Below are 25,759 nucleotides of genomic sequence, written 5' to 3' on the forward strand. Positions count from 1 at the left end.
ACCCTCATACTTACCACAACAAATAAGGAATTGGGAGTTTCTTCTGTATAACATGTTCATATCATTCTGCCTGGTGCAGGCATGCGCGCAGGCGCGCGCACACATACACACACACACACACACACACACACACACACCAGCAAAGCAAGTTAAAAATGGCACTGGATATTTACCAAATAATTACACACAGTTTATGTTTCTTGGCAATGAAGATATTCACAGATATGATAAAAATTAAATTTAATACATGTTTATGCATTCTTAATGCAGTTTCCTTTCCAAAATTTCTACTGAACTGAAATTTGTTCTTTTTCTTACCCCAATTTGTTTCATCTGATCAAAAATATAAAAGAGGAATGTCTTGCAAGTTAGTTGATGGATGTGAATACATTAGACTCTTGCTAAACTGGCCATTCCTCACACATATGGGTGCCAGATAAGTGGGAGTGCCGGATTGTTGAGAGTTTCTAAAATTTAGTATAAACACATAGGGATCGTACTTTATCAAATCAAAAGATACATTCATTTTTACAGAAAACTTAGCACTTGTGTGTGTACATGCGTATTAGTATCACTCAACATTCAATATGAAACATGTCCCAAATGTTAGTTGTAACCATGATGATATGCAACGGTAGTATACTTTACTACACAATGGCTTTACAAGCATTTCAGAGGTCGTTCCATGTTTCTAATTGTTTCATAATGTACTCCAGGAAGATGTCTCCAGCATCAGCACCAGTGGTTTTGAGATATCCTCATGTTCTCTCCTCCTATATCGTCTTCTTCATTAGTTTCATCGTAACTTTCCCGTGAGCTTATGATTACCTCTTTTCTACTGAAGTTTGGTCATAAATAGTTGTTCATTCAACACTGTTACCAGTAGCAATGGTTTTCCGTGAAGAACCTCAGTTCAGTTTATATCTAATTTCGAGTTTCTGCTTGAGGTCTAGCGTAACGTGTTTCCCTTTAGAAGCAATGATAATGAGCCATAAGGAAAGCCACAATTTCAAAGTGTACAGGAACGTCGAACATTGTAATTAACTAACAACATTTTTGCAGACCAAATTTCTTTATTGTAGGCGTCATTTCAGGTTGAAAGACTAGAAGCTGGAAGTGTACTGGATTACTGCGAGGCTGGACTACTGAGGGCCGTATTAGCGAGAGTTTAGTGTAATAAGCTTCCGTCAAATATGAGAAGAAATATGGATACAAGCGTTAGGAAGTCTTTTCTGAAAGTATTTGCGTGGAGTGTAGCCATGTACTGAAATGAAACATGGATGATAAACAGTCATTGTGGTGCTACAGAAGAATGCTGAAGATTACATAACTAATGAGAAGGTACTGAATAGAATTGGGGAGAAAAGAAATTTGTGGTCCAAAATGACCAGAAGAAGCGACTGGTCAGTACAATACATTCTATGGTTAACCAAGTTAGTATTTAAGGGAAATGGGAAAGGGAGGTTGGGGGGGGGGGGGGGGAGTGTAAAAATTGTAGAGGGACACCAAGAGATGAATATATTAAGGAAATTCAGAAGTTGCAATAGTTATTCGGAAATGAAGGGATCTGCACAGGATGTAGTAGCATCTACTACTCATCTACATGGATACTCTGCAAATCACATTTAAGTGCCTGGCAGAGGTTTCATCAAACCACCTTCACAATTCTCTAATAATCCAGTCTTGAATAGCGTGTGGAAAGAACGAACACCTACATCTTTCCACATGAGCTCCAATTTCCATTATTTTCTCATGGTGATAAGTTTCTCCCTATGTAGGTCAATGTCAACAAAATATTTTCGCATTCGGAGGAGGAAGTTGGTGATTGGAATTTCATGAGGAGATTCCGTCGCAATGAAAAATGCCTTTACTTTAATGATGTCCAGCCCAAATCCTGTATCGTTTCAGTGACACTCTCCCCCATATTTCACAATAATACAAAACGTGCTGCATTCTTTGAACTTTTTTAATGTACTTTTTTAATGTATCTGGTAAGAATCCCACACCGTGCAGCAGTATTCTAAAAGAGGACGGACAAGCGTAGTATAGGCAGTCTCCTTAGTAGATCTGTTACATTTTCTAAGTGTCCTGCCAATAAAGCACAGTCCTTGGCTGCCTTCCTCACAACATTTTGTGTTCCTTACAATTTAAGTTGTTTTAATTGTAATTCCTAGGTATTTAGTTGAATTTATGGCCTTTAGATTTGACTGATTTATCGTGTAATAGAAGTTTAATGTATCCCTTTTAGCACTCATATGGATGACTTCACACTTTTCATTATTTAGGGTCAACTGCCAATTTTCGCACCAGACAGGTATCTTTTCTAAATCGTTTTGCAATCTGTTTTGATCGTCTGATGACATTAGTTGATATATGACAGCGTCATCTGCAAACAACCGAAAGCGGCTGCTCAGACTGTCTCCAAAATCATTAATATAGATAAGGAACAGCAAAGGGCCTATAACACTATCTTGGGGAACGCCAGAAATCACTTCTGTTTTACTCGATGACTTCCCGTCAATTACCACGAACTGTGACCTCTCTGACTGGAAATCACAAATCCAGACACATAACTGAGATGATATTCCATAAGCACGCAGTTTTTCCTACAAGTCGCTTGTGTGGTACAGTGTCAAAAGCTTTCCGGAAGTCCAGAAATACGGAATTGATCTGAAATCCCTTGTCAATAACACTCAACACTTCATGCAAATAAAGAGCTAGTTGTGCTCCACAATAACAATGGTTTCTAAACCCATGCTGACTGTGTGTCAATAGATAATTTTCTTTGAGGCAATTCATAATGTTCGAACACAATAAATGTTCCAAAATCCTGCTGCATATCGACGATAATGATATGTGCCTGTAATTAAGTGGATCACTCCTACTACCTTTCTTGAATATTGGCGTGACCTGTGCAACTAATGCATCAGCATACTCTGAATGAAACCTAATTGGTATACAGTCTGGACCAGAAGACTTGCTTTTATTAAGTGATTTAAGTTGCTTCACTATTCTGAGGATATCTACTACTACGTTACTGGTGTCGGCAGCGGTTCTTGATTTGAATTCTGGAATATTTACGTTATCTTCTTTTGAGAAGGCATTTCGGAAGGCTGAGTTTAGTAACCCTGCTTTGGCAGCACTGTCTTCGATAGTGTCTCCATTGCTATCATGCACAGAACCTTGAACAACTACAGACAGGACACTTATATTCACAGGACATGTACATTAGTGTGTTCTGCAGATATGATTATCATTTGAACCACGTCGGCCCGAGGGTTCAAGTCAACGTCAATATCGCGGCACAAGTCCACCTACCGGTATTTGAAAAGCAAATAATTTTTGCAATTTCTTGCAGTAGGGTGTGTTGGATTGACTCTTATCTCACTTATTCTTGTAACATTTTAGTGGTTTCTGTGGGCAGATAAGACAGACAACAAAGTTTAAGTAGTCTTACTGGCAGTTGATGTGGTGTGTTGTCATTTGTGTAAACACTGCTGTTATGTCTACATGCAAATGCACCTCTTGTTCCAACCTAAAATAAAAATAACCTTTCCTTGGAGAAAAAGAAGGTTAGTTATGAAGTTTAATATAAAATTTGCAATGCCACATACTATTCGATTGCACAGAGTGGGAACTTTGATATTGTAAAGGCTGCAGCACAATAAATGAGACAAACAGAAGTTCGTTCCTTCTTTTTTTTCCAAAAAAAGTAACTAAGTAAATAGATAAAAAATTTAAACTGTTGAAAGTGTATTTCGCACATTATTAGATATTCTGCTTATGTTATTCTCATATAAACATGTGTTTAAAAATGTAAAACATTTCCAGTATCAACAATTTTGTTAAATGGGTGTCATTAAATCATTGCTCAGATACCGAAGACCACAGAACTTTCACCTTAATTACAGTATCAGACGGTTGACCTGACACTTCCCCGTAATATCTACAAGAAATAAGTAGAGTTGGGTTTTACATACTGAGGCTCATACATGTATTTAAGAAACTGCTGATTAGTTTATCACAGCTTTTCAGGGGTCCCCATATTTTCCTGGGGGAAAATATGGTAGGGTTAAGTAGAAGCCAACAACATTATCAAAATAATGACATTTCAAACACTGTATTGTAGATTGCCATCCTCACAGCTTACTTCATAATATTTTGAACAAGCATGAATATGATACCAGATGGAAACCCAATGTTAAATTTCCATTCAGTCAGCAAGTAAACTATGTATATTTCCAAGCTTGTATTGTCAAATTTCATTCTTAAGGCTTCTTTAAACTAGCAAGTTGTTTAACAATATTAAAAATTTTTGTCATTTGTAAGTGCGGCTATTCTAAAATGTAAAAGGTTAAAATGAGTACAAAGCAAAAAATGTTGCCTCCCTTAAGATGCCGACCCCAGGCCCATGCCTAGTGGGCCTATATGTAAATCCCTCACTGTTGATGATGTGAAATAAACAGCAAATTTCAACACATTTCCACCTAGTGCCACTATGGTCATGTCATATGGTGGAAGGATGTCACACGCCTCTTACCCCCACCCCACATTTCACCCCTTCTTTTGATGCCTCTTCTGTGACGGGAGATCAGAACTACGACATCCAGAGTTGAAACCACAAAGGCTTTTTTTTTTTATTTCTCTTTTATGGGTTGCCAAAGAAAACACACTGATCAGAATTGACAAGAAAAGGCCTCAGAAAGTGACCCGAGGGGCATCAATGCACACACCCTGAAGTACACAATGTGATGGTTTGTTTGTTTTGTTTTAGGGTACAAAAACAACTAGAGTCATATGTGCCCATGTCAAAACTGTAGAACACAAAGACAAAGAGAGGAGTTAAAAACAACTGCATGTCAATCCCAAACAATGGAAGAAAAGACAGCTAAAAACAGGGGCATGGAGAAAGGTCTATAAAATGCCCATAGAGAAACAGAGGTCCAGAATGAAAAATTAAGTGGCATTTGCCACATTGCTACACCGGATAAAAAGTAAAATGCAGTTGACAGCCTGCGCGTTGTTCGCTATAACAGCAGATAACTTGGATAGCAAACACAAACGGGAATGTAAGTGGTTAAAAAAAGGGCATTCCATCAGGAAATGGCAGTCTGCCAAAAGTTTGGCACAATGAGCTCCCCCACCACTTAACAAATAGTGCTGGCTAAAAAGACAGTGCTTGATATGCAACCTAGTTAAAATGATCTCACAGTGAGAGGGCTGAGAGGAGATTGTACAAGCTGCTGAGAGAGGCTTAATAACCTGGAGCTAGTTCCCATGGAAGGAGGACCAGTGGTGATGTACCGTATTTACTCGAATCTAAGCTGCACTTTTTTTCCGGTTTTTGTAATCCGAAAAACCGCCTGTGGCTTAGAATCGAGTGCAAAGTAAGCAGAAGTTCTGAAAAATGTTGGTAGGTGCCGCCACAACTAACTTCTGTCGTCTAATATATGTAATGCTTCGCAGGCACAAAGATAAATACTGGCACCAAAACCTTTGCGTCAGTAAATAAATTAAAAAAAAAGTGGAAGACGAGCTTTTTTTCTCCGCCCTGAGTTTCGACCACTGGATTTTCAAACATTATCCAACAAAGTAAATACAAATTCTGTATTGTTCATCTTTGAATGTAGCAGCATTTCAATGTACTACGAAAATCCAACTGGCAAGACTATTTGGGATGTTTGTCAATATGGCCAACTCTGAGTACTGAATCTTTTCCTACCTGTGAGAAGAAATTGTTGCTTAAAGGAACTTTTATGAATTGTGAATCACATGCAGTATTCTCTTCACCATAAGAATAATACGAATATAAACATTTTGCCGTGTATTCTTTCGTGTTTGCTGCTATCTCATTTAAATCCTGTCTGCTTACAAAACTGAGTGAGACAGCAGCAGATGCGAAAGAATACACATAACATGTCATGTTTATATTCGTATTATTCTTTTGCCTAATAGCGATACAGTCAGGAATGAAGCATGGCAATTGACTAGATTTTTAAATCTAAGATGACTAATTTCTGTGCAGAATGTAATGTACTAAAGAGGCGTCTGCAAAGATTTTCAAACGGAGAAAAATTTTCGCTTAACTCTCGTTCAGAACATCATCTATCATACGTAGTCTATTATTTGGTTCTTGTTGATCGTTATCAAAGAAAGCAGCAGTGTAAGTAACAACAAATAGCAGTCTCTTGCCATTGTTTCGCTAATGAGACGATTCCTCTCTTTGTTTTTTTAATTGTAAGCGGCGGTAGCGTGCACAAAAGCAAGCCATGCCACGAGCGGCGACAGGCTGTAAACACTCATTACCAGAATGCGACAAACAATGCATGACACAGTACAGTAATGCATTTTCAGCTTTTAGTGACGGAAACACCTATAACAAATAGAACAGAACTTATCAGATCAAAGAAAAATAAGCAATCAATTCAAACCAGACGAAGCACGAGAAAAAGGAAGGGTACCCGTATAAATACGGACGGAGCGCCTGACGCATAGCAACGGCTACCTGGTAAAGCGTAACTGCTAAGCTTACGGCTCGAACCGAACTACTATGGCTGTATCGTCATTCATTCGACCTAAATTGTGTCTCATATTACAATGGACCAACTTTGTTTCAATTTGGAGGTGCAGCCTAAAACTTTTCTCTCCCCTTGAATTTCAAGTCTCAGATTTCAGGTGCGGCTTAGATTCGGGAAATTTTTTTTTTCCTCGATTTCAAGTCTCATTTTTCAGGTGCGGCTTAAATTCGAGTAAATACGGTAATAGGAGCAGCAACAGCTCACACTTGTGTGGGGTTTGTAGATGTTTTGCAGTGCCATGACCAGCCCTGGGTTAATACAGTTGTCAACCATGTTAACAGAGTGCTGAAGGGGGGAGGGGGGGTTAATGTTGGCAGAAACTAAATCTCACATCTGTGCTGTGCCTGTTGATACAATTAGGAGGTGGGGTCACTCTAGTCATGGCCTGCACCTGGATAGGAGCGTAGGAGGGCGAAGGATAGATTAGTTGATCTTGCAGAAAATGTAAGGGGGCCACATGCAGACAAAACAAAATACCTGTGATTACTGGAGTCAGAGGGACACATTTTTTAGGTTAGAGTAAGGTTACAGAAAGAGAGTACTGAAAGAGATTAAAACAGAACAGTGCCATAATGTATGTAGCAGTATCTGAAGAAATGAAATTTGTGTGGTTCATCAGAACATTAGAGGATTGAAAAATAAGATAGATGAGCTTCTTGTATGCTTAGAAAATGGGTTAAATTCTGAAGGTATAGATGTTTTGTGTCTCTCTGAACACCATGTAACTGCAGGTATGGAGAAGTTAAGTTTAAGAGATTACAGATTAGCATCTTATTCATGTAGAGTCAACATGGAAAAAGGAGGAGTTGCTACTTATATAAAAACTGGACACAAAGTCAAAAATATTGAAACAAATAGTTTTTGTGTAGATCAGATTCCTGAAGCATGTGCTTGTGAGTTGCTACTGCAATATACTTCTATAGTAATTGTAACAATCTACAGATCTCCTGAAGGTAACTTCCAGCTATTCATGAAAAATCTAGAGGCATTGTTGAGCTACCTGTCAAACAAAAAGAAGCAGTTAGTGGTCTGTGATGATTTTTATGTAGATTTCTTAAAAGAAACGGATAGGAAAAATGAGCTAGAATCTTTGTTTGGTTGTTTCAATCTAGTATCTGTTGTAAATTTTCCAACTTGTGTGCAGCAGGATAGTAGGTCACATATCAATAACGTTTTCATAGACAGTGCTCAGGCAGAAACAATTAATTTGTACCCAGTTGTTAATGGGCTATCTGATCATTATGCACAGTTAATGGAAATAACACATAGCACTTTACGGGTTTCAGGCAGGTTCATACAAGGCAGGGAGGCTTATTGATGCGAACAGGATACAGAGTTTTAAGAGCATCCTAGAAGAGGTAGAATGGGATGAAGTATACAAAAAAATGATGCTGATGCCAAATTCAATTTATTTCACTGCAAATTTGTCTCAATATTTCAGTTTCTTTCCTTAAACCTTATCCAAAAAAAGCCATTACAAAGTCAAGTAAGCTGTGGATTACTAAGGGAATTAAGATGTTGTGTAAGAGGAAGAGAGAAATATATTGACAGGCCAGAATACGTCAGGATCTGACGTTACTTACTTACTACAAAAGATACTGTAATATTTTAAGGAAAGTCATTAAGAAGTCGAGAAGCTTATGTCTTCTGACAGAAATTAATAATGTGGATAATAAGATTAAAATTATATGGAATATTGTCAAACGGGAAACAGGGCAGCCTGAGAGTGCACAGCATACCATAGCAATAAAGCTAAATGACGATGATGTGACTGATAATTCACAAGTTGCAAGTATTTTTAACAATAACTTTCTGAATGTGGCAGCAAAAATAGGGTTAAAGCGCTCAGTTGAAGAACCAAAAAAACATCTTAAGAAGTCATTCCCCATAACTTTATGCCTTTAGAAATAGCACCAACATCCCCCACTGAAATTAAGGGAATTATAAATATACTGAAAAAACAAGAGCTTATGTGGTGTTGATGGACTCTCTAACAGAATTTGGAAGTGTTGTTCTGATTTAATAAGTGGAGTCCTTCGTGATATATGTAATGCTTCGCTGGCACAGGGAATTTTTCCAGACAGATTGAAATAGGCAACTGTCAAACCTCTTCATAAGAAAGGGGACAAGAGTGACTTAAATAATTACAGACCAATCTCATTGCTGACTTCATTTTCTCAAATATTTGAAAAAACTATGTATTCAAGAGTAGTCTCACATTTAAGTGAAAATTATTTACTCAGCATGTCAAAGTTCGGATTCTGGAAGCGTCACTCGACTGAGAACGCTATCTACACATTTACTCATCAAATAGTACAAGCCCTAAATAACAAATTATCACCAGTCGGTATTTTTTGTGATCTTTCCAAGGCATTTGACTGTGTGGATCATGTCACATTCTTAGAAAAACTCAGGTTTTATGTAACTGAAGGCTATACACACAGCTGGTTTGAACCATACTTAACGAACAGAAAGCAAAAAGTTGTGCTGAATAACACAAATAATGTTGGGAGGGTGGTAAATTCTAGTCAATGGGGAGTTATCACAGGGTTCAATTTTGGGTCCTCTGTGAATGATCTCACACTTAACGTTCAGCAAGCAGAATTAGTATTTTTTGCAGATGACACAGGTGTTATAATAAATCCCATTCCAGAAAAATGAAATGATCGTATGGCATTGTTGGCCGGGAGGCCCCATGAGGGGAAGTTCGGCCGCCGTATTGCAAGTCCTTTTTACTTGACGCCACTTTGGCGACTTGCGAGTCAATGATGATGAAATGATGATGATGATGAACACACAACACCCAGTCATCATGAGGCAGGGAAAATCTTGACCCAGCCGGGAATCGAACCCGGGACCCTGTGCGCGGGAAGCAACAACGCTACCACAAGACCACAAGCTTTCAAAAAATTATTAAGTGGTTCTCAGAAAATGGACTCTCCCTAAATTAAAAAAAAAAAAACTCACTATATCCAGTTTTGTACACCAAATAGTAGCATATGAACAGACCTCAGTTAACAGGGTAGATTTCTCCACAGTTTTGGGTGTTCACATTGATGACAACTTTAACTGGAAGAAGCATATTACTGAGCTTCTCAAACAATTAAGTTAGGCTTCTTTCGCTCTTTGTATAATCGCTACTATTGGTAATAAACAGATCAGCCCCCTAACGTACTTTGCATATTTCCATTCAATTATGTCTTATGGAATAGTTTTCTGGGGTAACTCACCACTTAGACATAAAGTATTGATTGCACAAAAGTGAGCAGTAAGAACAATTAGTGGTGTTCACCCAAGGACGTCATGTAGACACCTATTCAAGGAGTTAGGTATTTTAACTGCACAATCAGAGTACATATATTCGCTAATGAAATTCATTATAAATAATCCGTCTCAATTTGCGAAGAACAGTGATGTTCATATGTACAACACAAAAGGGAAAAATGACCTTTCCTATCCATTATTGAAGCTGTCAGTTTCTCAAGAAGAAGTACATTATTCAGCAACAAAAATCTTTGATCATTTGTCCAACAACATAAAGTGTCTGGCAGATAGCAGATCAAGTTTTAAATCTAGCTTAAAATCATTTCTTTTTGACAACTCCTTCTATTTCATGGATGAGTTTCTGTTTCAGAACTGATAAAAAAAAATTTGTACCTCTAAATGTAGTTGCATGTGTAGAACTAAAAATTTCAGAAATATTAATATTAGCACTATTCATGTGTGTGTGTAAATGTATCTTGTAAGCTGACTTGTTCCACATCATATCGATAAAAAAAAAAAAAAGATCGAGAAAATGATCTACAGAACATTACATAACTAAACTAAACGATGGCAAAGTGACACAACCTGCTGGCACACAGCAACAGAGAGATCATCGCAGGGGATATAAGAGCTAGCAGGCTGAGGTAAGAGACTGCAGCCTTGACAACAGCGTCAGTGGCCTCGTTTCATGTCAGACAGACGTGACCAGGAACACACACAAACATCACAGTAGCTCCATCAAGAGTGAGCAAATGACAGCTTTCCTGGACCCATTGCACTAAGGGATGGATGATACATACACACAAAGGCTTTGAAGGGCACTGCGAGAGTCGGAGTAGATGACGCAATTTAAAAGCCTGTGTCACCGGATGTACTACATAGCCTGATACAGGGCAAAGAGCTCTGTTGTAAATACTGAGCAGTACGGGTAAGACAAACAGATGCTTCCATTCCCTGTTTTACTTGTTTTCCCCTGATTGAAGGATTTTTAATAGGTTTGTAATTTAGTGTCTCTGTCAGCCCCATTACAGCTTCCTCTGCCCCACCCTATCTCTCATTTTCATTGCATTAGATAAAGAGATTCTTCTTTTATTACACACTTCACTTATAGAAAACAATATTTTTTCTGTAATATGTAATGCTATTACTGCAGTAAACTTATTCAGTAATTCATAAATACAAATGCATTTTGCAGTAAATAAAATTGGCAATAATGCAAACAGGTACATAAATATTTAAGCTTCCACAGAAGAATTATTGTCCAAAACCATAAACACAAGATAGATGTGCGCTAAATTGTGAGAAGATGTGAGCATACTGTCATGCAACTTTGGGCAGTATTTCAACATTTCATTGGTGCTGGTGCTCGTAATTTGATTTGAGGCATTGTCAACAGAGTTGGTCATTGCCCTTACAATGGACGCAAGGCAGTCAGCCTATGTTGGGACTTGTGCCAGCAGCCAGACAGTGCCATATCCTAAAGTACAAAGCATTATGCAGAAAACAGTAGAGTTTCTGCTAATGTGTTATCGCAATGTATTTCGAATATTGTGAACAATCAGACGAAAGTAGTTTTATAGAAGTGTACGTATTTGCCAACAATTGGAAAGTGCTGTTTGCTAACAGTGCTTATATGTATGCATGAACATGAATTATTATTATTAAGATATTTGTGTCTATACCACTGAGAAACTTCAGTAACATTATGAAACTAAGCCATGGTTCTTGTTTATAACAAGTTTACTGACAGTACAACATCAGCATTTGTAAACTTCAAGGCAGTACTAGAGCGCAAAAATATTCTGATTTTACTTGGACAGTAATGTATAATCAGTAATTAGTTCTGGCCACACACATATGATTAACATTTACCAAATGGAAAGTGTATCTTCTTATTTTCATAGAAGGATTTTCAGGATATACGAAAGTGTATTTTCGAGTTTGTTTGATGTTACTCTGAACATCGTAATTAACATTTTCAGATGTGATCTGGAGCAGTGTGGACAATAAACACTTGCCGCCTGCATACAGCTGAATGGTGAGTGATATAAAAACTGTGTTGTGCTCTGGTCAGACCTTAATGCACATACAAAGGCACTATGCACATTTTATTTCATAATGTGCCATATACAGGTATAGACAACATGGTCAAATGTCATAGTAGAAGCAGCACCAATACACACAAACCACACTTACATAAACCAAACCTTTTAAATGAATATTGCAATATCAGCAAACAAAACATCATGTTCAGATTTAGTTACAATCACAGAACAGGTTATTTTTATATGTTACAACAATACAAACAATGTCACCACGGCTGATCCATCAGTAATGACAAAATACAGAAGCCATGGAAGGGGGGTTGTTAATTCAAAATATCTGTCATGCACTGACCTGCAGTCAGTTCCAGGAACAAAAGGCTTGTACTCGTAACTAAGTGAGAAAAGAGGTTCTTCTGATGGTCCAGCTCCTGCTGTTGCTGCACGTGTATTAAGTAGAAATCTCTGGATACCAGATGCAGGCGTTCGTCCACCTGGCCCTGGTCGAGGAAGGGCTGATGCAGAATCAGGACGATTCTGAGGTGCAATTAACACAGGAAACACTGAGTCTTGTGTCAGCTGATCACGTAAGTATATGGCCCCAAGTTCAATATCGAAACGATGCGATCCAGTTCGTGGCCGTGATTCAAAATCAAGTTTTACATTCTCAAACTGCAGCTCAATGAATGGTGTCCTACAAACAAATAATATACTTTTTAAGCAACAGCTTAGGGACAAATATAAACAAATCAGTAAGATGTTCAATACACAACTAGAGGCTGTAATTTAAGTTTTGTCATTAGAATATATACGTTTTCCTACAATGCTATCCTCTACGGCAGTGAGATGATTTGAACCCTTTGTTTTAAAACTGTTGTGATAGAAACAAGCAACATTATAATACATACAAAGACAGTTATTTAAAGAATAAACAAATATTTTGGGTAAAAACATAGAACTGCACTATGTGTTTAACATAAGTATCCTTTTATCTTTACTCATTTCTGAAAAATCAATCCACCCTTCATATTGCACAGTTTCATTATTGATACCTGCTCATTATTAAATGAGCTGCAATACTATCCACATAAGATACAAGGGCCAACCCTTCTAAACACTCATTCCAAAAATGTCTTAAGACGAGAGACAAGTGTAGTGTGGAACTGAAGATAACAAGAACAAAAATAATAAAAATCTGACTACCAAAATATGAACAATGAGCAGTCAGTAATTCACAGGTGCAAGAGGACTAAACTCCAAACAAATAACAGGATGCCTATGGAGATATGAGAGTTAAAGGATGGGGATGAAAGAGTAGAGTCCCTGTCATTTACTCTAGAGTTTGGAGTAACAGTTTCTCCCCTCATTTTTCATCTTCAATCCTCCTGACACAGAAACTTCCGTAAGTTCTAAAAGTTGCAAATTCAGTTATTTTCTAACTTCTTGTGTGTGTGTGTCCATCATGCTCCAGTTCACCCACTTTTGGCCACTGGGAAGTAGAAGTTCCATTTCAGTATCAGATAAACCTACATTAACTGCCTTTATTTTCATTTATAAAATATTCTACTTCTACCAAGTGAATTCCAAGTAGCAGTGAACAAATTTTCACACTATGTGCAACAAGCCAAATTTCCAAAAGTTACTTACTTCTTCCGATCTTCAGTACTTGTGCACAAGTTGAAAGTACCCCACTTCAATGTGAAATTGCACTGTCCAAATACAACATCACGGCGTAGCAAAGTGTTATTTTCTAGTGTGTCTGCTAATGCGTCAAGTAACTGATCTTCTATGGGATTCTGTTCCGTCTGCTGCTGGGAGGATGTAGAAGTAGAAGCTGATGTAGATGGGCTGGTATACCACCACTGGGGAAACCACTGCATCAGCACACTACGGCCCGAACCCGTTTGCGGCGCAGCAGCTGGAACTTGAGGGGGACGCACTCGTTTCATTGCTATCTGTAACGAAATAGAGGAAAACTAAAGCCATAATGTTCCCCAGAATTTTCCAGTAATCTAGATGATATCCAAAACCATAGAAAAATCTGCAATCAAACCCTTACATTTAAGACATAATAAAATTTGTCAATGGTGAGAACTCAGGCTATGAATTCAAAGGTTCTAGAACGGAATATAAGATAGTCCTGCCAGATTTTTCAGAATTCAACAATTTTTTCCTCTCAAAATGCTTTGTATCCACAAAAAATTCCAAGTAGCTAAAAGCTTAAGAGTCCACATTAAACTGACTAGCTGAGATGGTTCTCAGGATATAGGAACTGCATATTTTCCATCTCTGACATAACCACATTTTAATCCACAATGCACCCATATTCGCAATGTACATTACACTATAACTGCATATACTGTTTCAGTTACACAATATAATCTGTTATGCTAGAGAAGTACAATACACTGCAAACCTTTTACACAATCCCTGACCAAACAAGCTTGAGAGATACCTTGATCAATTCGAAGAATTCAGGTAAGAGCTATTTAGTATAGTCTTAGTGTCACAGACACAACACACTAATTTAATACAAAAGTAACAGGATTGGTTGGATTATTAAGGAATTATTTTAAATTTCCTGGCATTTTAAAACTGTGTGCTGGACTGTGACTTTAACCCAAAACCTGACATTCTGCACGAAATGTTCTTACACACTCATTTATCCAGGCACAATTCACAACCTGTACTTGACCTTACTTCTGCCAGTAACTTCCTTTTCCTCCTACATTTCAAAGTTCACAAAAGTTGTCCTGCATACCTTGTGGGACTAGCACTCCTGAAAGAAAGGATACTGTAGAGAAATGACTTAACCACAGTTTATGGGATTGCTTCCAGAATGAACTAACCTCAGGAAGAGACTGTTTCCTGAATGTGGAACAGCTATTTATCCACAATATCCTTTCTTCCAGAAGTGCTAGTCGTATGATGTATTTATGAGAACTTCTTTGAAGTTTGGAAAGTAGGAGATGAGGCACTGTCAGAAGTAAGACTGTGAGGGCAGGTATCAGCCATGCCTGAATAGTTGCGTCAGTAAGAACACTCTCTGTGAAAGATAAGGTTCTGGACTCAAGTTTATGGCTGGCACACAGCTTTAAATTGCTAGTAAATTTCAAAACAGCACACTCTCCACTCCGGAGAAGAAATGAAAATATTTTTGCAACCTGAAACAGTATGCTTACCTCATGCGAGACTCATCAAAATTGATCTACTCAATGGGAAAGGAGAAACTGTTTCCTACAGACATGTTTTTGCTTGCTGCTGGGAAATCATGTTTGAGGCCCCAATACAATTCAAATAAGACAGACTGCTAATTTCCATACTTATTACAGTATAATTAAAAGAAGAATGTTGGTTTGCACACTGTAATGCTTCACTAGACACAATCTTAATGCAGGGGGTATGCCCTTGCATTCCTCCGATCTTTAACTGGCTTAGCAACCGGTTATAAGGGGACCCACAATTTGCATGAACTCCAAAGTTCAGCATTACCATGTCAACTGTTTCTCACATCATAATGAATCAGACAATAATAAAACAAGTAATTCAATGGAACAGGGCCAAACCCAAGAAGGAGGTTGTAGGTCTGGTATCAGCTGGGCATTTGGAAATATAGTGTTCAATAGTGGCAAGGGAGAATTGGGGATGTTAGTGTAGAGGGAAGTGGCATCGATAGCGACGTGTATGGTGTCACATGGTAAAAGAACAGGGACTGTTGAGAGTTGATGGTGGAAACTGTTGGTGTCTTTTATATAGGGGCTAGGTAGAGGTTACGGTTAATAGGTTGGTCCAAGAAAGCAGAGAGACTGTGGACGCGCAGCAACCAACCACAACAGAGTATTCTGGATGTTTGGGTTTATCAACTTTAGGAAGCATAAAGAAGGTAGAAGTGTGGGGAGTTTGGAGGAGCCCTGCTGTTATTCAACACTACCGTTCCCAATGCCCAACTGACTCCAAACCTACAACCTCCTTCCTGGTCACCATGATCCAGTATTTCCTCACTCACAATTACTCCTCCTTTGAAGGCTTTACCTACAAACATATCCATGGTATAACAATGGGCACCTACATGTCACCATTGTATGCCAACTTATTCTAGGCCCATCTACAGGAATCCTTCCTAATCACTCAGAATCCCAAACCCCTCACCTGGTTCAGATTCAATGATGACATCTTGATCTGTACTGAGGATGAGGACACCCTATAACCATTCCTACAGAATCTCAACACCTCCCCCCCCCCCCCCCCCATTCGTTTCAACTGGTCCTCCTCAACCCAACAGGCCACCTTTCTTGATGCTGACCTCCAACTCAAAGATAGCTTCCTCAGTACCTCAGTCCGTATCAAACCTACCACAACCATCAGCACTACCTCAATTTCTACAGTTGCCACCCAATCCAAGAAATCCCTTCCATACAGCCTAGCCACCCATGGCTGTTGCATCTTTACTGATGAGCAGTCCCTCTCTAGACATACCAGGGTCTCACTGAGGTCTTGATAGACTGTAATTACCCTCCCAACCTTGTACAGAAACAAATCTCCCATGCCCTGTCTCCAATCACCCACCATCTCCCTCATACCAACCACCTGGCCACAAAGGAGCACTCCTCTCGTGACTCAGTACCACCCAGTACTGGAGCAACTGAATCACATTGTCTGCCAGGGTTTCAACTACCTCTCATCATGGCCTAAATTGAAGAAAACTCGACCCACTATCCTCCCCTTTGCTCCCAGTGGTATTGTGGTGCCCACCAAACCTACGCAATATTCCTGTCCACTCCTACTCCACCCCTGTTCCCAACTGCTTGCCTCATGGCTCATATCCTTGCAACATAGTTAGATGCAAGATCTGTCCCATACATTCCACCACCACCACCACCCTCCCGGCCCCAGTCTCCTCCTTAACACCATCACCCACAGACTGCTTCTCCTATCAGGTGCAGTTGTTGGCAGTCTGGCCTCAGTGGCCAGAAACAGTGGTAACATGTGTGTGAGTTGTGCTTGTGTGAATGTGTGTGTGTGTGTGTGTGTGTGTGTGTGTGTGTGTGTGTGTGTTTTCAACTTTATAAGAAGGGCTTTTGGCCGCAATCTTATATGTATAGCAGTCTTTTTGTTATGTCTGTCTGTGACTCATCATCTCCTCTATACAGTGAGTAGCAATTATCCTTTCCATAATATTGTCATTCATTGATGTAATATATTTCCTAGTCCACGAGTGACTTACATAGTCATAGCAGAGGTCTCTTTTCACCACTTCCAGACACTTAATAGTTAAACACATTTATTAAATCTATTCAGTGTTAGATAATTTCAGATTTTGTTATCCATAATCTGAGCCAGAGCAAATAGTTCAAACATTCAAACATTAGTCTTTGTCAACTAGCCGCCATACAGGATTGTTAACTGTTCTTTGCATATTTTTGCTACCATCAGATCATGTTTTATTTTTCTCATCACACTTAACATGTATTTTTGTCCAATTTTAATACATAAACTTGTGCCATAACTTTTACAAAACATCAATCCCATGTTGATATACTAATCACTCATCAACAACTGACAAAATAATGACAGGGCCACCATTTCATTAACACTATTACAGCACTGAGGTTCATTCAGATTCTGATAACTGTGATAACCTCTGATGCATCCTATCAACAACAAACACAATTAATGGGCAAAAACAATTTAGCAGACACATGGGACAGGTAGTCAAGTGGAAGGTTTACTAGTTAAAGTGACTACTGTCATGGTAGTAACTCAGAGCTGCCTGTCGCCTTTCAAAATATACTGCAAGTCCAGTGTAGTCTTGCATGCTTATCACTGTCAACAATTATGAATTCTCTCTCTCTCTCTCTCTCTCTCTCTCTCTCTCTCTCTCTCTCTCTCCCACCCCACCCCACCCCACCCCACCCCCCCCACCCCCACCCCCCCACCCTCACTCACTCCAAAATACAGTGTAAATGAATATGAAAGCACTTGCTTTCTGGTACATGAAACATAGCAACAATAGAAAATAAATTACTCGTTTATCAAGCCCAACTTCATTTGGATTATTGGTGTTCACAACCACCAATTACTGATTTCTACAACTTCATACATAACCATTATGTCATACATTTCATTAATACATATTTTTGGAGTGTTTTGCAAATGAAAAACCAAAATACATACAAGACTAAGCAAAAAAATTACAGTGCATTTACAAACCTCACGAAGAATCCGTAGTTCATCCAAGCTTCGTTCAGTTTCTATGCGGGTGCGCAGCTGCTTGTCTAATGGGGCCGCACCCGGGTTGGCCAGACTATGGGAATACAGTTTTACATACTGCACATTATCTTTGGCACGTGAAAGTGCTTGCTGCCAACCTGCACTACCTGTCAAGGGTGTATCTGGCAAGAGCAAGTCATGGCAGCGAGCAGCATACAGCCACCACTGCCGAGGACAGACTGACGGCTGCTCCGTTGGGCGCCAACGTTGCCGTCTGAACAGTTTTCCTACTTTGTTAAGGCCTTTTATGCAGCCTACCATCTGTGCATACTGCCACTGGAACAAATCATTTTATTATTTATCACTGTAACACAGTAAACTAAACAACAGAAAGGTTTCATCAAACATGAAATCACAAAGGTTTCTTACTATGAGTATCAGAAGTGAGCCGCAGCTCGTATTTTTGTCTTTTCTCCACTTACAAAACAGCAACTATCATATTTATTGAGGACTCCAACAGCAAGATGGGAATCTCGCAGCACTGAAGTGTAATCCTATGGTGAACTGCTACAGCAGTTGCAACGAGCAGTGCCCCAAGGTTTATGGCCACAGCATTTTAGTGCCAACATGCTGGTTGAGTAGTTGACTGCTGCAGTAGGTTTGAGGAACATGTTTGATCTGTTATTTAGCTGTGGTAGAATATGAGGCCCATTTCACTGCAGCCTCACTCGTGGATTCTCATCACATCACAACCTAACAGATAGCATTTTAATGTGTATCTTATTTCTCTCGTTTCTGCATTTTTCCAGTTCACTGTGAGACTTCATTCCTGTTACCCACTGCCTCCACTAATTGTTCAGCTGTGTTAGCAATGTGAATTTAAGTATCATTACAGTGCATAAAAAGCTTGTGATCTCTTAACTACTAAACTACTAATGTAAAGTTTGCTAGAGAGTGATTCTAAAGAATAGCCACATTCATCAAAAAACGCTAAAATTGAAAGAAGAAAGTTTTTTAAAACAATTTCTTATCCATACGCACTGATTCCCAATTTTCATCATTTGTAATTACCACTGCATTGTCTATAACACAGGGAGGATGTACTCGCTGTCTACAGCCACATAATACTCTTCATTCTTGGATGATCACAGCCAACAAGCAAAACACAAATGAAATAAGCAAAAATCAATTCATACCATGAAGTCCCTTCCATACAACCTAACCACTGACAGTCGTCACACCTGTAGTGACAAGCAGTCTCTCTCCAAAAATGCCAAGTGCCTCACAGAGGGCTTCCCAGCCCCTATTATCATCCGAACCTCGTCCATGAACAGATCTCCCATCCCTTGTCTCTCAAGTCTTCTACACTTCCCACATACCCACTGTTCAGCCACAGAAGAGCACCGACCAAGTTGCTGAACATGCCACCCAATGGTACGTTCACATTAATGACTGCTGCACAGCCCATGCCATCTGGATTCTTCCTATGAACATCAGTTTTTCTGAACTGCACAGGTAGGACCTCAACCTGTGACATATCTTTCATTCCCATAACCTCCTTGGCCCATACCTTTGCTAGTCCCTTGTCTCAGACCTTCCTATCCCTTCCCTGCTCCCACTCCAATGCTACACACATGTATCTTGCCAAGGCACCTGCAAGTCCTTTCCTCTTCTCTTATCTCTTATCCCCCCCACAAAACAGCCTCCCAATGTAGCAGCCGTGTTCTGTCTCCATCTAGTCCCTGCATGCTCTGCTAGGCAGCACTAGCATCTTCCCCAACCCTTATCCTGCTATCCTTCCCCCCTGCCTGCCTCACACCTTTTCTTTACACCAACCACCCATCCCTGATCGCCGCTCTGTCAGATGCAGTTGCAGTGTTTAACATTTTAACAATCTTTCCATTGTGACTTTATGCGACTAACACCTCCTCTGTACGGTGAGCAGTAATCTATCCTTTCCATATTGTTGTTTAAATTTCTGAAGATGAGCTAATCCTTGATACTGGCCAAATATTAAATAATTTACAAGCAAAGTGGATGGATTATCATAATCAAGATAGGCACAACTTCACCATTGATCGTTGTAGCACAAGTATGCATGCCCATTAGTAAGCAGATGATGATGATGATGATGATATTTAACAAATTTATGTTTATATAAACGAAAATTATTGAGTGTGTTAAGGAAGCTGAAAATTTAATAGTGATGAGGGATTGGAATTTTACTGGAGGAAGAGAATGAAAAATATTAGGATGACATGAACTGAGGGAAAGAAATAAAGTGGAAGTCCCAGGTAGAATTCTCTGCAGACCACAACATAATCATTGCTAACATATGGTTTAAAAAATGTGACAGAAGATTGCATATATTCAAGAGACCTGGAGGCACTGGAAGGTATCAGTAAGATTAAATAGGGGTAAGACAGGAATTATATTTTAAGCTGAAAAATTTTTCAATAAGCAAAGAGAGTATTATCTATGCTAACGTGTGTGTGTGTGTGTGTGTGTGTGTGTGTGTGTGTGTGTATCACCAGTTTTTGTATTGACGTGTTTTTTCTGTTCAGATAGTCACAGAAAAATGAAGTAGTGAGGAATAGAAAAGCAACTGGAATCACTCAATAGAGGAAAGTCCACTGGACCTGACGGGATACCAATTCGATTCTACACAGAGTACGCGAAAGAACTTGCCCCCCTTCTAACAGCCGTGTACCGCAAGTCTCTAGAGGAACGGAGGGTTCCAAATGATTGGAAAAGAGCACAGATAGTCCCAGTCTTCAAGAAGGGTCGTCGAGCAGATGCGCAAAACTATAGACCTATATCTCTTACGTCGATCTCTTGTAGAATTTTAGAACATGTTTTTTGCTCGCGTATCATGTCATTTCTGGAAACCCAGAATCTACTATGTAGGAATCAACATGGATTCCGGAAACAGCGATCGTGTGAGACCCAACTCGCCTTATTTGTTCATGAGACCCAGAAAATATTAGATACAGGCTCCCAGGTAGATGCTATTTTTCTTGACTTCCGGAAGGCGTTCGATACAGTTCCGCACTGTCGCCTGATAAACAAAGTAAGAGCCTACGGAATATCAGACCAGCTGTGTGGCTGGATTGAAGACTTTTTAGCAAACAGAACACAGCATGTTGTTATCAATGGAGAGACGTCTACAGACGTTAAAGTAACCTCTGGCGTGCCACAGGGGAGTGTTATGGGACCATTGCTTTTCACAGCATATATAAATGACCTAGTAGATAGTGTCGGAAGTTCCATGCGGCTTTTCGCGGATGATGCTGTAGTATACAGAGAAGTTGCTGCATTAGAAAATTGTAGCGAAATACAGGAAGATCTGCAGCGGATAGGCACTTGGTGCAGGGAGTGGCAACTGACCCTTAACATAGACAAATGTAATGTATTGCGAATACATAGAAAGAAGGATCCTTTATTGTGTGATTATATGATAGCGGAACAAACACTGGTAGCAGTTACTTCTGTAAAATATCTGGGAGTATGCGTACGGAACGATTTGAAGTGGAATGATCATATAAAACTAATTGTTGGTAAGGCAGGTACCAGGTTGAGATTCATTGGGAGAGTGCTTAGAAAATGTAGTCCATCAACAAAGGAGGTGGCTTACAAAACACTCGTTCGACCTATACTTGAGTATTGCTCATCAGTGTGGGATCCGTACCAGGTCGGGTTGACGGAGGAGATAGAGAAGATCCAAAGAAGAGCGGCGCGTTTCGTCACTGGGTTATTTGGTAACCGTGATAGCGTTACGGAGATGTTTAATAAACTCAAGTGGCAGACTCTGCAAGAGAGGCGCTCTGCATCGCGGTGTAGCTTGCTCGCCAGGTTTCGAGAGGGTGCGTTTCTGGATGAGGTATCGAATATATTGCTTCCCCCTACTTATACTTCCCGAGGAGATCACGAATGTAAAATTAGAGAGATTAGAGCGCGCACGGAGGCTTTCAGACAGTCGTTCTTCCCGCGAACCATACGCGACTGGAACAGGAAAGGGAGGTAATGACAGTGGCACGTAAAGTGCCCTCCGCCACACACCGTTGGGTGGCTTGCGGAGTATCAATGTAGATGTAGGTAGATGTAGATTCTGAAAGTAACTGTTGAATCATATTTATCTATATATTTTTGTGCAACCAATGTTTTACACTGAATTAGGAAAAGCTGTTTTACCACTGCATGAAACTTTGAAGGCAAACAACTATTTTTCTAAATACAAAATCACATTGCTGCTCACTACAACTAATTGGTACTGAACGGGAATAGGAGAGTTTGTGTGCTGGTAACCTTGTAACCTACGTTAAATACAAACAGCCACCGTTATAAAACCAAATCCTGTAGCTTATCTTCTTAAAATGACCTTCAAAGTGGTGACAAGTAAATTTAATTAAAATGTTATGTACAGCAACAAATTAACGATGTATTTATGTTATTAACTGATCCACACACATCAAGCATTTCTTTATCATTTATAACATACAGTTCATACTTGAGTGCTTGCCTTTAAAAAAAAGTATTAAAAAGTCACCAATATTGAACATCAAACCCACAATCCTAAAATACACATATCAAAAAAAGTTTTGCATCACCCTGGTTCCCAGAACTCCTGAAAACAGACACTGACTGTGGATATTGTATCACAGACACAGTCCCTTTGACTGTTCAGAGATCTCACTAAACCCGCCCAAAGATGTAAACAACCATGCATGAGCAGCGCCTATTAGACACACAGGTCCAACAGCTGATCAGTTTCACTCATTCCACCAGGAAGGAGGTACACGGCTCATGTTGTCTGCAATTCAACCGTGCCTAGACCGTCCATACTGCAGTTCGATTGCATCCACATTGTTACTTTGTGCCAGGAAGGGCTCTCAACAAGGGAAGTGTCCATGCATCTCAGAGTGAACCAAAGCGATGTTGTTCAGACATGGAGGAGATACAGAGAGACAGGAACTGTCGATGACATGCCTCACTCGGGCCGCCCAAGGGCTACTACTGCAGCGGATGGTCACTATCTACAGATCATGGCTTGGAGGAACCCTGAAAGCAATGCCACCATGTTGATTAACGCTTTTTGTGCAGCCACAGGACGTCGTGTTATGACCCAAACTGTGCGCACTAGGCTGCACGATGCGCAACTTCAATCCTGATGTCCATGGCAAGGTCCATCTTTGTAACTACGACACCATGCAGCAAAATACAGATGGGCCCAACAACATGCCAAATGGACCGCTCAGGATTAGCATCATGTTCTCTTTACTGATGAGTGTCGCATATGCCTTCAACCAGACAATCGTTGGACATGTGTTTGGAGACAACCCAGTCAGTCTGAACACCTTAGACACACTGTCCAGCGAGTGCAGCAAGGTGGAGGTACCCCCATGTTTTAGGGTGGCATTACATGGGACCCGATTTACGCCACTGGTAGTCATATAAAGGCGCCGTAACAGCTGTACAATACGTGAATGCCATCCTCCGACCGATAATGTAACCATATCAACAGCATATTGGTAAGACATTCGTCTTCATGGACGACAATTTGCGCCGCCACAATGCACATTTTGTCAATGACTTCCTTCAGGGTAACAACATCGCTCAACTAGAGTGGCCAGCATATTCTCCAGATTGAACCCTACCAAACATGCCTGGTACAGATTGAAAAGGGAGGGCTGCTTATGGACGATGTGACCCACGATCCACTCTGAGGGATCTACGCCGAACTGCAGTTGAGGAGTGGGACAATCTGGACCAACAGTGCCTGATAAATTTGTGGATAGTATGCCACGATGAATAAAGGCATGCATCAATGCAAGAGGACGTGCTGCTCGGTATTAGAGGTACTGGAGAGTACAGCAATCTGGACCACCATCTACATCTACATTTACACTCCACAAGCCACCCAACAGTGTGGTGTGGAGGGCACTTTACGTGCCACTGTCATTACCTCCCATTCCTGTTCCAGTCGCGTATGGTTCACAGGAAGAACGACTGCTGGAAAGCCTCCATGCGCACTTGAATCTCTCTAATTTTACATTCGTCATCTCCTCAGGAGGTATAAGTAGGGGGAGGCAATATATTCGATACCTCATCCAGAAACACACCCTCTCGAAACCTGGACAGCAACCTACACCGCGATGCAGAGCGCCTCTCTTGCAGAGTCTGCCACTTGAGTTTGTTAAACATCCCCGTAACGTTATCACGCTTACCAAATAACCCTGCGACGAAACACACTGCTCATCTTTGGATCTTCTCCATCTCCTCTGTCAACCCGACCTGGTACGGATCCCACACTGATGAGCAACACTCAAGTATAGGTCGAACGAGTGTTTTGTAAGCCAACTCCTTTGTTGGTGGACTACATTTTCTAAGGACTCTCCCAATGAATCTCAACCTGGCACCTGCTTTACCAACAATTAATTTTATATGATCATTGCACTTCAAATCATTCATACACATACTCCCAGATATTTTACAGAAGTAACTGCTACCAGTGTTTGTTCCGCTATCATATAATCATAGAATAAAGGATCCTCCTTTCTATGTATTCGCAATACATTACATTTGTCTATGTTAAGGGTCAGTTGCCACTCCCTGCACCAAGTGCCTATCCGCTGCAGATCTTCCTGCATTTTGCTGCAATTTTCTAATGCTGCAACTTCTCTGTATACTACAGCATCACCCGCGAAAAGCCACATGGAACTTCCGACACTATTTACGAGGTCATTTATATACATTGTGAAAAGCAATGGTCCCATAACACTCCCCTGCAGCACGCCAGAGATTACTTTAACTTCTGTAGAAGTCTTTCCATTGAGAACAACATGCTGTGTTCTGTTTGCTAAAAAGTCTTCAATCCAGCCACACAGCAGGTCTGATATTCCATAGGCTGATAAGGCGACAGTGCGGAACTGTATCGAACACCTTCCAGAAGTCAAGGAAAATGGCATCTACCTGGCTGGATACGCTGTTTCGATCCGCTCACTGATTTAATGTAAGACCAGAACTTCCTAGGATTTTCTGTCAAGTCAGTACATAGAATTTTACTTTTGAATTCACTGAATGCTTCACGCATAGCCCTCCTTACGCTAACTTTGACATCGTTTAGCTTCTGTTTGTCTGAGAAGTTTTTGGCTGTGTTTAAATTTGCAGTGACGCTCTATTTGCTTTCGCAGTAGTTTCCTAACTTTGTTGTTGAACCACGGTGGGTTTTTCCCGTCCCTCACAGTTTTACTCAGCACTAACACATTTTACGATTGCCTTGAACTTTTTCCATAAACACTCAACACTGTCAGTGTCGGAACAGAAATTTTCGTTTTGATGTGTTAGGTAGTCTGAAAATGTCTATTACTCTTGCTAAACAGATAAACCTTCCTCCCTTTTTTCTTATATTCCTATTTACTTCCATATTCAGGGATGCTGCAACGGCCTTATGATCACTGATTCCCTGTTCTATGCTTACAGAGTTGAAAAGTTCAGGTCTGTTTGTTATCAGTAGGTCCAAGATGTTACCTCCACGAGTCTGTTCACTGTTTAATTGCTCGAGGTAATTTTCGGGCAGTGCACTCAGTATAATGTCACTCGATGCTCTGTCCCTATCACCCGTCCTAAACATCTGAGTGTCGCAGTCTACATCTGGTAAATTGAAAT

At 40.1% G+C, this 25,759-nt stretch overlaps 1 protein-coding gene across 1 annotated transcript in view; it reads right to left on the reverse strand.

The window, feature by feature from the left end:
- The window catches only part of LOC124605329 (vacuolar protein sorting-associated protein 13D), a 552,708-nt gene that overhangs the window by 500,089 nt on the left and 26,860 nt on the right, over nucleotides 1–25,759 (reverse strand). The window contains exons 6-8 of the mRNA XM_047136935.1: nucleotides 18,095–18,430; nucleotides 13,532–13,839; nucleotides 12,240–12,578 (exon numbers count right to left, since the gene is read on the reverse strand). Coding sequence (XP_046992891.1) covers nucleotides 12,240–12,578; nucleotides 13,532–13,839; nucleotides 18,095–18,430 — 983 coding nt within the window. The remainder of the gene's footprint in view (nucleotides 1–12,239; nucleotides 12,579–13,531; nucleotides 13,840–18,094; nucleotides 18,431–25,759) is intronic.

This window comes from Schistocerca americana, chromosome 3 (genome assembly GCF_021461395.2).
Source record: "Schistocerca americana isolate TAMUIC-IGC-003095 chromosome 3, iqSchAmer2.1, whole genome shotgun sequence".
Lineage (NCBI taxonomy): Eukaryota > Metazoa > Arthropoda > Insecta > Orthoptera > Acrididae > Schistocerca > Schistocerca americana.